Source organism: Ischnura elegans, chromosome 5 (assembly GCF_921293095.1).
Source record: "Ischnura elegans chromosome 5, ioIscEleg1.1, whole genome shotgun sequence".
In the NCBI taxonomy this organism is placed as follows: Eukaryota; Metazoa; Arthropoda; class Insecta; order Odonata; family Coenagrionidae; genus Ischnura; species Ischnura elegans.
The window spans coordinates 32723620-32740655 of record NC_060250.1 but is presented as its reverse complement, the minus strand read 5'-3'; the positions used below and the strand labels follow the sequence as shown (position 1 = coordinate 32740655).

Below are 17036 nucleotides of genomic sequence, written 5' to 3'. Positions count from 1 at the left end.
AAATGACTTAAAATATCATGTGAGTAAATATGAAATGCTGGTCAAATTATTGGGAAGAAATAAGGAAGAAATGCTTAAAGGTCTGTTTACACGTTACATTAACCCATATGAATTAATGTCTAAAAGTATGAACGTGAGAATGAACACAAAAATGTACCATGTTACCACCCAACGTTTGCAAATGCATGAATGGAAAATAGAACCTATTCTAATTTGGTTCATGCATTTGTACATGTTTGGTTCTGGTCCAAATAAATCATTCACGCAAACTATCATTAACTCGTTTGTGTTAATGTATTGTTTAAACAGGCCTTAAGAAAGTTTAAACTTTGCACCTATATGTGAAGTCTGATTGTAAGATGTATTAATTGTTCTCTACTCCTGGCCAGTATAAGTAAGTATTATTATTTTTATTGGCAAAACTAAGTTTAAACTCTAATATGGTTGCCAAACAATGTTATAATTATACTATGTTATCTAAACCTTATCTTTAGGAAGCATATCTTCTAATTGAATCTTAATCTACCCTCTTCAGTAACTTTTTAAAAATGTATTATGTATAATGTATGCATAATTTTTAAAATGTATTTTGCAGATTCCTGGAACTTTGGAAGATAGATTCAAGAAGGAGAAAAAGAACAACTATGTGGAAAACAACTGTGATGGATACTGATGACAATATGACATTAGTTTGATGAGATTTAGCTGAGGGAGCAAATTCAAAGATATTAAATGTTTTTGAAGATTAGACTATATTGATGCTATTTATTGTTAATGGGTGGATGAATTATTGAAATCTGGCTTGTTTCAGTGTGTGTCTGTGTGTGCATATTTGTATGTCTTGGTGATGTGTTTAGAGCTTCATTGGATTGTCCAGCTTAATAGACTCGTGGTTGAGTTCTTAATATTCCTTGTGCCAAGAATGGCTGCCCATCTATATGGGTAGTGTCATCTGTCATCAAGTTTTACAGCTGATGCATGTGACGCAAATGAGAATACGATGTATGCTTTGTGATTCAAGTATGTTGTCTTCTGGGAAAAGTTGTGATGGTGTATGATGGTGCTTGCTTGCGTCTGCATCTCAGGATGAAATGTGCATGCTTGTTTTATTCTAAGTAAGTATTTAAGTTTGATGAATTTTTTTTTATGAATGACTCAGTTCTGTCATATAGATATATATCAAATCATATACTAGGTATTGTTTTTTTATTTACCTATTTTATGTCATTGCATATTAGTAGATGATATTTATCAGTAAGTAATTTATTATTTCAGTAGATGCTACTAAGGTTGATGGTATAATTTTGGTCTAACCATTCAATTATGTAATGCATACATTTAACAAATGCCAATGAATTACAATTGAAGGTGAGGCAAAACTGCCTGAGGTGTCTTTCATCACTGGATATGAAGAGAATACTGTCCTTTATGTTGCAAAGACACTTTATTTATTGATCTAATTTCCATTTTTTTCTACTGACATTTTTCCAAATTCTCTTATTTTATTACATTGACAATTTGATCTTCTTGTAAGTCTCAATCAGACTATGTATTAGGTAGAATTGTGTTTGAAGGAAATAACTTTGTAATTGTCTATGTGGGCTGTGATAGATGACTTGAGCCTCGGAACACCATTCCCTATGTGTTTTATAATGTTTCCTTCAGCATTGATGTTTGAAAAATACCCACTTTGTCTGTTTAGAAGAGTTAGTTTTCATGGTATGAACTGTTATTTTAGTGGTATGGGATGTTTTTATGTATTTTGACGTTGATCTAAGAGTCAATATATATGCATATATTTATGTTGCCTGTGTTTGTTTTTGTGTTTATAATTATGTACTATACTTTCGTAGTTAATTATTTTCTTTATGTTCCCTGTTACTCACTGTGAAGACTCAGTCTGACGCAGTGGTTTTAGCAGTATTGCTTCATGGGTATTACTTTTCTGTGATAACAATCTAAATTTAGGTACAATATTTATCTGATATGAAAGAATTTTCAATAAAATGCACAAAAAAAGGCCATCAAAGATAGAGGCTTTGGAAAAATACATATTTATTTTATCCTCTTTACTGGGTGGAAACCTGTAATAATTGTTAGTGATAAGAGTTATTTAATATTGACATACCCTTGTATGAATGTACATCGAGGTACGCTGAAAAGTGATTTTTTGTATTTGTAATGCTTTTGACTCTTACGTCATCTATTTTTTATCACCTCTTATTAAGTGCACATTTTTGAGTGATGATAAACATGAGTATAAACTTGTTATCATACCCAAATTAATGAAGTTCTATTTTTTGTTTTCCAAATGTGTTGTGTAACAACTTAAATTGTATTGTTCATACTTCATCTCTGTATCATTTTAATCTATGATTTAAGAGTGAAGAATATCATTTTTCTCAACTTATACACATAATCAATCATGGGTGCTTTGTATTTGGTTAAAAAAAGAAGAATTCTCATTTTATTCATTTTGTAGTTTAACATTGTATTGCTAACATGTGTATATTTTAGCAAAGTTAATTACATACGTTTGGATGTCATTTGAATTTTTCATTTATCCTGAAGCTTGAACTTATTTACTGTGTCATAGTAAGACTAAAAAATACTATATCAAATATAAGCCCAGTGAGAAATGGGTGGTGGAATCCACGTGGAACCCACGTGGAAATTACGGTGGAGATTAGGTGGAAATGTAACGTGGATACCACGTGTTTTTGGTCGTGGAATCAACGTGAAATCCACGTGGAAATTTGGTGGAATCAACGTGGAACCCACGTGGAAAGTTGGTGAAATCAACGTGGAATCCACATGGAAATTTGGTGGAATCAACGTGGAACCCACGTGGAAATTTGGTGGAAAAATTAAAATAGCCGTAGGTGCTCCCCCAAAACAATTAAACCCTCGACCACTATGTACCTGTTGCATTGGATTGTACGTATTGGTACTGTGTACCATGCAAATATGCCAAATACACAGGAGCTAATTATAGCTAATGTCCTTCCTTATACCATTCCAAAGTTGGAATGGTATAAGCTAGAGAATACATATAGAATGGTCAGGAAGTTAAGAATTCTAACCAAACAATTTTTAGATAGCTCTTATTGATGATTTCACCCATGTGTATTGCCATGATTTGGTTCATCTAATCAATTTTTAAATAAGTTTTAATGTAAATAATAAGTTTAAATTTAAATGTTTCAAAAATGAGAAAACACTTTATTAGTAAAGTATTTTAAAAGTTTCAATCTAAAAAAATTTAATATAACAATTTAAAGTCTTCCATTCAATTCAATATCATCATAATCATCTTCGTCATCATATTCATCATCTTCATCGTCGTCACCTTCCTGCTTCCTTTTCTTAGCGTATTTCAGCCAATTTTTAATGGCTGACTCAGCCACAACCAGATCACTTTCAGGGTGTTTCAACAGAATTGCACCTGAAAAGAAAACCTTTTTTTACTTAGACCATAAAAACTGAAGTGAATAACGGAGGAGAATATATATGTTGAGTCACTTAAAGCTTGCAGCATATATCAAGAATTGTTGTCCCTTTAAATTCTAAATTTATTGGTGAATATTGTAAGAATGCCATTGAATTATGTATAAGGAAAAGAGTATGCTGGTTAAATATCATTAAATTTGATTATCATGGTGGCATCCTGATGATATGCAAAGGGTAAGATATTCTCTGAAGGATGATGAAAAATAATCTTATTGTTACGATTTAAAAATGATAATCAAATAAACTGAAGCTCACTATAGCATACATTAAATATTTATATCAACAGATATTTACCCAATAATGAGCAAGCTATTTAACTTAATCTCTTTCATCTTTAGCTACTCACCAAGAATTACTTCTTTTAAGCGAAGTTTATTAAATGCCTCTTTTGGAGGTTTGCCATTATAATTGAATTCTACTGCAAGTTTATTTGTCATAATTTTTCCCATCATTACAGATATAGATTTTGCATCATTTTGCAGTACATAGCAGCTTAGGTAGTCCATCTAATAATAGAAATATATATGTATATATATATATCAGAGTAGGTATACCTTCTCATATCACCAAATTTGTAAAATTAAAATTTGAAATTGAATAAAAAAGCAGAATATCATCAGCAACATGTGTTAAGTTTTAACTTTCAGTCGTTTGGTCTATGAAATTAAATCATGTAATACATAACATTTATACATACAGTAGCAGCAAAGTTTGACTTATTGTCCAGGAATCTTTCCATTTTCTCCAGTTTGACGTGAGATGTCACTGGAAAGGGTGGCAGGTTAGGAGGTCTTTCGACTCTCTTCAATGCAGGAGTTAATGTTCTATTTGTCTGGGCCTGATTCATTACCAGGATGTCCATTTTGCTGTTTAGCAAACTAATAATTTTTCTCTGGCTTCTTAGTTCCCTGAGAACAACATCCAAAGTACCTAAAACATAAAATTGAAATATTATTCATTAATTACATGTGGAAAGTAGCATTCGTTTAATTAAAAAAGCAAATGTTAAGGTTACCTTGCAAATCATCAACATTTTGTAGGGGTTGGCCAGTATCATTTCTGCCAATTTCTTGTGCATGCAGCTACGTCTTCACCAGAGAAAGGCTGAAAATTACTGCTTCTTATTTTCTGCCTTTTTGCATTAACTGGCTCATCATTTTCCATTGATTCGCCCTTTTTTTCATTACTACACCCAATTCCTGTCTTTTGAATTGTGCTTTCAGCCTTCCTCCTTCCACTAGCAGTTGAAGTTGACGGCTGGTTATTATCAGCCTTCTTATGATATTTGGGAACTGCTATTTCCTTGTCAAAAAAATGTGGCGGTGGATTCACTTTCTTTGAATTATGACTATATTCATCCTCATCAGAGGATGATTCATCATATCTCCTCTTTCTTTGTCTCCTCCTCTTGCCACATTCGTCACTCTCAAGGTTTGACGTCTCTTCAGCAAGCCTTGCCCCTTGCCTTGCTTCTAGATATGAGGCTGCAATTAAAATCCAGACATTAAAAGATAAGAAAATACAAACAGGATTTAAAGAAATAACTCAACCTTAGCCTTGACTTACCATAATACCGTTTCAAAATTGCTGAGTGAAGAGTCCAGTCACTCTGCGGACCAGTCTCCTTCCTTGCCATTTTTGTTACAAGATTTGGAGGAGTACTTTGTGGAGGCCAGTATATTTGTATTTTCTCTTTTGCTGAAGGTCGTCCATCTTTTTCAGAAAAATTAATCCACTTAGTTGGTGCAGCAAAAAACTCTACACCATCAACATCCTCACCTTGAAACTTCACCACCACAAACTGAAAAAAGGTGATAGTGACATAAGTAATAATTAGATTAATAGATAATTTAAATTTGTTGGCATTCATACATTTATGAATTACTGCTGCAAATATGATACATGTTAGTTTACCTCAAAATGAAATAAATGTCAGAAAGAATGAAGAAGAGGAATGCAAAGGAATCCGTCATCATCATCAGGTAGTAAAACACATTTGGATTGGACGTCATTGAAGTCAAAGTGCAATGTTCTGCCATCAAGTCTGTTAACTTTAAGTATGCCCAACTTAGATGAGTTTAAAGGATAATGATAGAAATCATCCTGCCAAAGAAACTTGTTTCCAACAAGTATCACTTTTCCTTCCTGACTATGCACAATATTTTTAATGATAATAATATCACCGGACTTTGTTCTGCAGCATGAATCATACTTTCTTTTTGTATTGTAAGTTATCCTATGATATTTTAACTTTTTGTACTGGATTCCTGGCACATCTTCAAAGGGATTTTTAAGTTTATGGATTAATTTAACATCATTTTGTGGCTCACTCAGAATCTTTTTCCTATCATCTCTTTGAAGTTCCCTGAATGCTAGCTGTTGCAGTGGTTTGTGGCCAGATCGGAGAGATTCTTTCAATGATTTCAATTTATTTTCAAATTTAAATGTTGAAAATTCCTCCAAAGCGCCATGTTCACGACATTCATTTCCTAAATGCTTTAGTGAATGGACATTATACGAGATGAAACGTTTGCCATAGGTTGATGCACAATGCTTAATAAATGCCTCCAACAATTCTTCTGCCTTCTCAATGTTCTCATTTTGCTGGACATGATAAGGGCTTGCTAGAATGAAAATGGCACAATGGAGAAGTAAAAACTGCTTGTAAATGTTCACATTAAATGCTCTATGTTTGAAAACTAACATGCCATCATAACAGAGAAGGCGTCTCCACTCTGTTCCCTTATAAAGTTTCCACTCCTGAAGGTTTCTTGGGGGTCTATTAAATTCACATGGAAAGCATGACTTGATTGACACAAGTTTGTCAGAAATTTCAGAGAATGCATTTCTATTTAGTTTCCATGGACCTGGCCACAAGATCCATGCTCCTACAAGCCTCTTGAAAACTCCCCCGTACACTAAATGGAAGCTATCCAATCGGAACTGAGAAACCATACCAGTTCCAATTTGTTCCAATGGAGTTCTCCATTCACCATTATCATGATCATCAATATCTGCACCAGGGGCATGAAGATGGTGTTCTAGTTGGTCTCTTCTTTGAAAAGATTCATCTGTGCGAAGAGGACAATTAAGCTCTGCATATGTCACTCGGTCCTCCACCCACTCACCAATCACAGTACACTTTTCACATGCAGCATATCCAGTGTGACCTTTGCATTGTTTAACGAAAGCTCTGGCCGGAGCATCAAGAATATAGTGACGAATGCGAAAAGGAAAAATCCTTCCATCATATTCATAACCTCCTTCCATGAGCTCCCCAGCCTCTTTCACAAAATCATTCAGGAACATATTTAAATTTTCAGGCTTACCTTTACCACAAAAAACTGTGATTGGAAAAGGCACCTGATATTTACCAGCAAGACACCCCAAAATAGGCCAAAACTCGGTTCTAGAGCTGGTGTGAAGAGGGAGTCCATCTATATTTATATCTATTATAATTTCCTGGTGTGAATGCAGGTATTTCCAAGTCAAAATTTTATTTAAACTTTCACGAATTCCTCTGTACCACAATTTGCCATTTCCTATGCTTTTGATTGGGATGCTCTTTGGTGTGTTGAAAAGAGTTTTATAGCTAGAAGGCAGAATAGGATACAAAGGCTTAAGATAAAACAACAGTTCATCAATTTTCCTCATAGGAACTCCCGATGACCCCCACTTTCTCAAAGATTCTAGTAGATATTTTACTTTGTCATCTTCATCATGAAATATCCCTGCTTCATCCATATTACCATTACTACCATCCTTTTTAAAACTCTGGTCAGGCATATTTATGCCAGAAAATTGTGATTCAGGCAAATGACTATAACCACCTGAAGTTGAAGAGCTGTGGTGAGACTCAATGTTATCAAAACTATTTTCACTGCTGATTTGTGGGTTCAACTGCTCACTTTCACCTGAGGTAAGGGGATCAAATTCGGCACTATTAGCACTTCCACTGTCGCTTTGAATTTCTGATTCCAGGTGGGATGAAAAACTCCTCTCTTCATTGATAAATTCTTCCCTCTCATTTCTTCTTAGTTCTTGAACCCATCTTTGCACTTTGCTTGCTGCAGCAACTAGCCTAGATTTTTCACTAGATATTTTTTCTGCTCGCCGTTTTAGCGCTCGCTCGAAACCCTCGAATATACAAGAAAGAACAATATTTTTAGATAATACTGATAAAATAATTGAAGAGAGAATGGTACTGATAGTCAAGCACTTCATGCTCTCCTCAAAATGCACAAATGGTGAAGACAAACAACACTTTTCTTTATCTTAAAAAAATGGGCAGAGGAACAAGAAAACACATGGAAAGACGAAACTTAGCGGTCACATTAAAAGTCATTAGTAATTTTTCAAGTCATTTGTCTGTATATACCCAACAGTAAGTTATAATTAATAGCCACCGTAGAAAATCATGATGTAGATGTAGATTGATGGGAATAAAACAGATCATCTCTTGCTCACTTAATTAACTTTGAAAATTGTATAATTGTCTGTTCTTTATAAGAAAATAATTTAGGTACTCCAAAAAACATAATGGTATTATGATTTCATTATTTAATACTCACAGGTTTAGCGTTTTCCATCCTTCCCCTAAGGCAAAACGATGACTTCGGATTCTGGATTTATTAGCTATCAGACTTTATTAGCTAAATGATCGTCCACACGTTCTGAGAAAATTATTAGCGTTGATCTGGTTAATCCAAACACTGCTGTAGGGCAATTCAGTTATAACTGTTGACGTGGTTGCTAAGGTGAAAAATATTGCATTGTTGCTATTCGCTTAGCCATTTCGAATATCGCGCCCGTGGTCGCGCCGCGAGTTTTGTGAACTACGACGACCGTTGTCAACGAAAAGTTTCCCCGCGTAAACAGCAGACCACAGCAGGCGACGGAATAATATATATTATAATAACATACTGTAATATATGTTATGTATTTACATTGCCGTGCGAACAGTAATGTTCATTATCGTTGTGGACGTAGTTTAATTTCGTTCAAGTAGTGTTAATGCATATTTAACTGCATATATCACGTAATTTACATCGTTCTTGTCTAGCATATAATTCTCAGGTTCTCTTTTCGGAATGTACCTTTTCGAGTTGGAGGTAATGTTATCTGTCTGTGTGCAAATGTTTTTTTTCATATTTGTCGTTATCATCCGCTTAATATATTATCTCTCGAGTAAGCTACATATTTTCTACCATTTATCTAATTGGATACTTGGGCTGAAAATGTGTTGACGTATATTGTTTTTAAACCATGGTTACAAGACGTTTTCCCGTCATCTGCTTCACTAATTGTAGATGTTGCTGAGCGTAGATATTTTAATATATAAATGTATTAAAAATAGCTACACTTGAATGAGAGTGAGAGTTTAGTGGTGTTATTCAGGGCAATCCTACCTCGGACGTATGAAATATTGAATTGTCCTAAATTCGTATTACGTAAATTGATTTTAAGTATGTTTTATTAGTCATAGGATAGTCGTAATAATTTCACAAATGTCGTGTTAAAAACTCTATTATAAATTCATCGATTGTTTTGCTCCGGTATAATCCAAATAATAAGATATCATTGCCATAATCATGGTATAATGTAAAGCATATATATACTATAGATGAATATTAGTGTAGATTCAAATGGCGAGTTCGGAGCAGGTTTCAAGAACTTAGGATACAGTATACTAATGTCACTTCTAATACAGAGGAGGCAAACAACTTCCCCAACAACACACATTTGGATATACATATGTATATATATTGTATTTTCATGGGTCACATACATATATATTTTTGTTATGTATTACATCTGTAGTACATATGTATTATTGAATGTATTTCCTTTGTATTCATACATATGTAAAAGTGGCACATGTTACACAATAAAAACATTTGTATTTTTTGTATATTTTTGAAATTTGGATATTTATGTAAATGTGGTCAAAAATACACAAAAATACAAATGTATTTATCGTGTAACACGTACCACTTTTACATATGTATGAATACAGAGGAAATACATATGTAAATGTGGTCAAAAATACACAAAATATACATTATGTATATTTCCTGTAATACTTGGGAGGTAGATTTTCGTGGCGTCTTGCGAAATGTTCATAAACATTTTTTCCAGAAATAATATGTTCACAGCAAACGCCAGATTTCCCTATTTTAATGATCATTCATCCATTCGAATTTATACCCAGAAAGCTTAAAAATAAATCATATACTAGTCGATGTGAGCAAGGGTAGTAAAGATGGCGGCTAATTATGTTAATTTGTAAATGCATGCGAAATACAGACGTATTACATATGTAAAATTCAGTTTCTTTCCGCGAAATATACACATGAAAAAATGGTTCACAATACATGAAAAATACAAAACATAGTACTTGCACAGATCAAAAGTAAAAGCGAAGTTTGATTTTTTAAACAATATTTTAATGTAACTGTTTAGACAAAAAATTAAATTCTCAATTCCGCGGCTCACTGTCGCTAGGGAAGTGAGTGGGAGTGATACAGTTATAATCTCGTTGACAGTAAACCTCGGCATTTCGTTCGAGACTACCCCCAACAGCACACATTTGGATATACATAATGTATTTATATTGTATTTTCATGGGTCACATACATATTTATTTTTGTTATGTATAACATGTGTAATACATATGTATTATTGGATGTATTTCCTTTGTAATCATACATATGTAAAAGTGGTACGTGTTACACGATAAATACATTTGTATTTTTGAAATTTGAATACTTATGTAAATGTGGTCAAAAATACAAATGTAAATATCGTGTAACACTTGCTACTTTTACATATGTATGAATACAGAGGAAATACATATGTAAATGTGGTCAAAAATACACAAAATATACATTATGTATATTTCCTGTAATTTTTGAGAGGTGGATTTTCGTGGCGTCTAGTAAAATGTTCAGAAACATTTCTGCAGAAATAATATGTTCACTGCAAACGCCAGATTTCCTCATTTCAATGATCATTCATCCATTCGAATTTATACCCAGGAAGCTTAAAAATAAATCATATACTGATCGATGTGAGCAAGGGTAGTATGGCGACCATATTTATGTTAATTTGTAAATGCACGCGAAATACAGACGTATTACATATGTAAAATTCAGTTTCCATCCGCGAAATATACACATGGAAAATGGTTCACAATACATGAAAAATACAAAAAATAGTTCTTGCACAGCGCAAAAGTAAAAGCGAAGTTTAATTTTTTAAACAATATTTTAAATTAACTGTTTAAACAAAAAAATTAAATTCTCAATTCTGTCGCAACAAGCTAGGGAAGTGAGTGGGAGTGATAATCTCGTTAACAGTTAGCTCGGCATTTCGTTCGAGACTACGAGAACGTCAAGAACGTGCTGTAGGAGGAACTCCGGCTACTGATGTATAGTTAATTTTATATTTGTTTGTATTATTATACGTATTGGAAGAATTGACATAGTGTTTTAATCCTCGATAACCGGTGCGTGTGGATGGTGCGCTCAAACCGAAGCTATGTTTTGCTGGAAATGTGCTTCAATCCCGCACGTTATTGCGATTCGTGCAAGCCAGCTCCAACAGTTTCCTGTCACTGGATAATTAAGGTAAGGTATGATTTATCTTTTATTATATTGTACGCATAAATAGACTACATTAATTATGTTATTTGAGTATATTTGGATACAACTACCACATTGACCACATTGCGCCAATAGAGGTAATTATTTTGTTTATGTTTGGCTATTGTTTTCCTTTTTTGTTGAGTTATGTATCGAGGAGACTGGTGTCCATTGAAGTTATATGGTAAAACATAGTAATGTCAATCTTGTACGTATAAATTAATAGATTATGCGTCGTATAGTAATTCCGTGCTTCGCGGCTGAAGTTACATTTTTTCTTCTCTTAATTAAGAGCAGAAAAAATTGTTTAAAGGAATGTTTTCGTTCACGTGTAAGTTGTTTTATCGCTGTTTATTACCACAACCTACTGTATTGTAGTTCTTGCATTCCTAGTTATCCTATGCTTTAGTCATAACATCTTTGACCTTAGACTTATCAGCGTAGCCTTGTCACTAATAGATTCCTCGAGGTTCCGAGCGGTTTTGCCCTCTACTTCTAATTATTTAACGAGCAAGAAGTATTGGTCGTGTAATATCGGTTCCCTTAAAGCAAAATGTAATATTTCTTTCATCTTGAAATGCAGTCAATCAAGGTGCATTTCGTCATTATTATTAACACAAGATAAATACGTAATTTTCATGCGAAAGTTTGTCATTATATGTAAGAAAGAGGTGCGTATGGGCCAAATTAATTAATTATAATTTTATTTTCATGCTCTTTCGCGCATACCCAGGAGGCGACGATGTAAATAGCTTGGCCTGGACAAGAGGAGAATGGATTACGGAAAAGACGACGAAGCAAAGCCAGAAGACCAGGTGGAATTGTTAATACCGAGGTAAGGTTTGAGGGAAAAAAATTTTTTTATCCATGATGGAGAGGTTTCTTAAAGTTAAGCCTGAAATTATCGGTTATGTATGAAATTTATTTGTTTGAAAATTTGATATCACAAGTTTATATTTTTTCAGTGTGAATCATCCGATACTAAATCATGGTACTAATAAATTAGTATAATGTACTAAATAAGCATACCAATGGATTCACGTTTTCCCTAGTTAATTTATATTTAAAAGTAGTCATATGATCTTTTCTCATATTTCTCATTCTTCTTAAGAGAAAGGCTATTAATTTTGTAAAATGAAAGCATATCCCCAAAATATATGATTTCTCAAAGGACAATGTCAAATCTGTGCTAGCTGGGACCTCGACATAATTGGTAAATGAAAAGATTTAAAACTTATGTCTGGAACCTAGCAGAGAAGCCAAACTTTCATTTGAATTCAGAATACAGAATTAGTACTAAAATTACAGACTTCACAGAATTCAAATTGAAAGGCCTTGAGCTCCTATTCAGATCTTACAAAAAGATATATTTTTGCATGACTTTTAAACTTGACTTCTTCTTTTCTCCTTTCAGAAAGTGGTTAATTGTGCAGAGTTGGTTTCCTGAATTCAGGTTTCTTCTTGTGCAATGGGTTACAATGCTTGTTCCATGCTAACATTTTTTTCTATTTTCCAACTCAAACCATTGTTTGTACTTGATTTATCTTTGTGCCATTTTTTTAAACTAAGTTTCACCTACTGTTTGCTGGCCCTTAATGCTTGTTAGCAATATTCATGGCCACACTTGTTATTTGTGTGTATTATTTTATTTTTCTCTTTGAATAAATGTTTTATTATCTGTATGTTCTGGTTTCCTTATATTTATTCATCCGTTTGATCCATATTGATATTAAGTGGATGTGGGTCAGAAAATCAACATGTATAATTCGTGTACGAGGGCCTGCAGATACATATGTATATTACATGTAAGGATATTCAGATTTCCAATTTGTAATACGCATGTATACATACATCCTGAGGGACTTTTGAGCCACTTTTACGTGAAATATACAGACGTAATACGATTGTATTCCTTTGTATACATATGTATAAATCATGTATGGGTATTCAGATTTCCAATTTGTAATACGCACGAATACATACATCTATAGGGACTTTTGAACCACTTCTACGTGAAATATACCGATGTAATACGATCGTATTCCATCTTATACATATGTATTTGGGCACGTATTTTTTGTGTATTATTGATGTAATACAAATGCCGTGTTATCTGGGACGAGATCGTGCTGTTGGAGGAACTCCGGCATCTACGCTAATAAACAAAAGGAAATCCGTTATTAACTAGCTACTGATGTATAGTTAATTTTATATTTGTTTGTATTATTATACTTATTGGAAGAATTGACATAGGGTGCTTTCCATTCATTGACACACGTCGACACAAGTCGACTTGCGTCGCGGTTTTCGTGTTCCATTCGGTGTGTGTCGCCGACTGTTGTGACACAAGTCAACAAACGGTAACGCACAGGAATAGGAGAGTAATAAACAAATGCCGCGAGCCGACACAAGTCGACTCATGAGTCGCATGAATGGAAAGCACCCATAGTGTTTTAATCCACAATAACCGGTGCCTGTGGATGGTGTGCTCAACCCGAAGCCAAGCTATGTCTTGCTGGAAATGTGCTTCAATCCCACACGTTATTGCGATTCGTGCAAGCCAGCTCCAGCAGTTTCCTGTCACTGGATTATTAAGGTAAGGTATGATTTATCTTTTATTGTATTGTACGCCTACATAGACTACATTAATTATGTTATTTGAGTATATTTGAATACAACTATTGGCGCAATGTGGTCAACACATTGCGCCAATAGAGGTAATTATTTTGTTTATGTTTGGCTATTGTTTTCCTTTTTTGTTGAGTTATGTATCGAGGAGACTGGTGTCCATTGAAGTTATATGGTAAACATAGTAATGTCAATCTTGTACGTATAAATTAATAGATTATGCGTCGTATAGTAATTCCGTGCTTCGCGGCTGAAGTTACATTTTTTCTTCTCTTAATTAAGAGCAGAAAAAATTGTTTAAGGGAATGTTTTCGTTCACGTGTAAGTTGTTTTATCGCTGTTTATTACCACAACCTACTGTATTGTAGTTCTTGCATTCCTAGTTATCCTATGCTTTAGTCATAACATCTTTGACCTTAGACTTATCAGCGTAGCCTTGTCACTAATAGCATAGAGTAAGTATATACTTACTCTATGCTAATAGATTCCTCGAGGTTCCGACCGGTTTTGCCCTCTACTTCTAATTATTTAACGAACAAGAAGTATTGGTCGTGTAATATCGGTTCCCTTAAAGCAAAATGTAATATTTCTTTCATCTTGAAATGCAGTCAATCAAGGTTCATTTCGTCATTATTATTAACACAAGATAAATACGTAATTTTCATGCGAAAGTTTGTCATGTTATGTTATAAAAAGGTGCGTACGGGCCAAATTAATTAGTTGTAATTTTTTTTTCATGCTCTTTCGCGCATACCCAGCAGGCGACGATGTAAATAGCTTGGCCTGGACAAGAGGAGAATGGATTACGGAGAGGTTTCTTGAAGTGAAGCCTGAAATTATCTATTATGTATGAAATTTATTTGTTTGAAAATTTGATATCACAAGTTTATATTTTTTCTGTGTGAGTCATCCGCTACTAAATCATGGTACTAATATATTAGTATCATGTACTAAATAAGCATACCAATGGATTCACGTTTTCCTAGTTAATTTATATTTAAAAGTAGTCATATTATCTTTTCTCATATTTCTCATTCTTCTTAAGAGAAAGGCTATTAATTTTGTAAAATGAAAGCATTTCCCCAAAATATTTGATTTCTCAAAAGACAAGGTCAAATCTGTGCTAGCTGGGACCTCGACATAATTGGTAAATGAAAAAATTTAAAACTTATGTCTGGAATCTAGCAGAGAAGCCAAACTTTCATTTGCATTCAGAACACAGAATTAGAACTAAAATTACAGACTTCACAGAATTCCGACTGCCTATATGAATTGAAAAAAAATAAAATTGAAAGGCCTTGAGCTCCTATTCAGATCTTACAAAAAGATATATTTTTGCATGACTTTTAAACTTGACTTCTTTTTTTCTCCTTTCAGAAAGTGGCTAATTGTGCAGAGTTGGTTTCCTGAATTCAGGTTTCTTCTTGTGCAATGGGTTACAGCGCTTGTTCCGTGCTAACATTTTTTTCTATTTTCCAACTCAAACCATTGTTTGTACTTGATTTATCTTTGTGCCATTTGTTTTAACTAAGTTTCACCTACTGTTTGCTGGCCCTTAATGCTTGTTAGCAATATTCATGGCCACACTTGTTATTTGTGTGTATTATTTTATTTTTCTCTTTGAATAAATGTTTTATTTACTGTATGTTCTGGTTTCCTTATTCATCCGTTTGATCCATATTGATATTAAGTGGATGTGGGTCAGAAAATCAACATGTATAATTCGTGTACGGGGGCCTGCAGATACATATGTATATTACATGTAAGGATATTTAGATTTCCAATTTGTAATACGCATGTATACATACATCCTGAGGGACTTTTGAGCCACTTTTACGTGAAATATACAGACGTAATACGATTGTATTCCATTGTATACATATGTATAATTCATGTATGGGTTTTCAGATTTCCAATTTGTAATACGCACGAATACATACATCCATAGGGACTTTTGAACCACTTCTACGTGAAATATACCGATGTAATACGATCGTATTCCATCTTATACATATGTATTTGGGCACGTATTTTTTGTGTATTATTGATGTAATACAGATGTAATACAAATGCCGTGTTATCTGGGTTGTAGCCCAGTGAGAAATGGGTGGTGGAATCAACGTGGAACCCACGTGGAAAATTAACGTGGATACCACGTGTTTTTGGTCGTGGAATCAACGTGGAAATTTGGTGGAAAAATTAAAACAGCAGTTGGTGCTGTCCTAAAACCATTAAAACCTCAACCACTCTATATCTAAACCTTCTATATATGTGTCTACGATTTTTCATGTGCTCTCATGGCTGCCTTTCCACGAATTATATAAAAATAGAATGTGCGATACATTTTCACATAACTAGCGTGGTTTGAGGATGATAAATGACGCAATGTCACCAGAGAGTTAAGTTCCACAAATTAGAAATTCTGTTTAACATTTTATGATAATCACCACAAATCCACTTGAAATCAACGTGGATTCCACGTGGGTCCAACCACCACATATCCACCACCACCAAATATCCACCACTCAACGTGGATTCCACGTGGGTTCCACGTGGATTCCACCACCCATTTCTCACTGGGAGGTGAAAGAGAGAGATAGGAACAGAAAAAAATGGAGTTGACCCAGTGGTGGCATATGGTGATAAAATGATGGCCAAAAAAGCATGAAAAAAATTCACATTAGCTGGGAATCAAATTATGGACCTTTTGCTTTATGGTTAGATGTTCAGACCACCAAGCTACCGAGAATAATTCAACTTTCGAAGTTTTTGGTGGGGGCCATATTCGACCGACTCTCCCAGATACAGCCCGATACCTCTCAAAAGTGGAGTAACTATGGGGGGGGATGAGGGGATAGATCCCCCCCCCCCAAAGCCTAAGAGAAAAAATATTTAAAACTATATTGTCTAGTTTTGACATTCTGACATAACTGCATCTGCTCGAAGTTAAATTTTTATTGCCAAAATGATGTAAAATGTATTTCCAGGCAAGTCATTTTTCAAAAATTTTCCCAGACTGGCTGAGTTGCCTGTGTGGGGGCGGTCAACACCGCACCAGCAAACCCCTCCCCCCCCCCCAAAGCATATTCCTGCTTACATCACTGCCCCTTGGGTTTCTATGTGTTTTCATGCACGCCAGCAAAGCTAGTGAGAGGATCTGCACTGGATGAAATGGAAGCTGCTTATGATATACAGTAAGATTAGTGGCTTCAGAGGTGCAGTTGGTAATGAACTCTGCTGGTAGAAAGCAGATGC

The 17036-nt window shown here is 34.3% G+C and overlaps 1 protein-coding gene across 5 annotated transcripts in view; it reads left to right on the top strand.

The window, feature by feature from the left end:
* The window catches only part of LOC124158676 (6-phosphofructo-2-kinase/fructose-2,6-bisphosphatase 2), a 78808-nt gene extending 76262 nt beyond the window's left edge, over positions 1-2546 (top strand). For all 5 annotated transcript variants that reach the window (XM_046533897.1, XM_046533896.1, XM_046533898.1 and 2 more), the window contains exon 10: positions 596-2546. In XM_046533897.1, coding sequence (XP_046389853.1) covers positions 596-673 — 78 coding nt within the window. In that variant the 3' untranslated portion in view covers positions 674-2546. The remainder of the gene's footprint in view (positions 1-595) is intronic.
* Positions 2547-17036: the final 14490 nt, after the last annotated feature.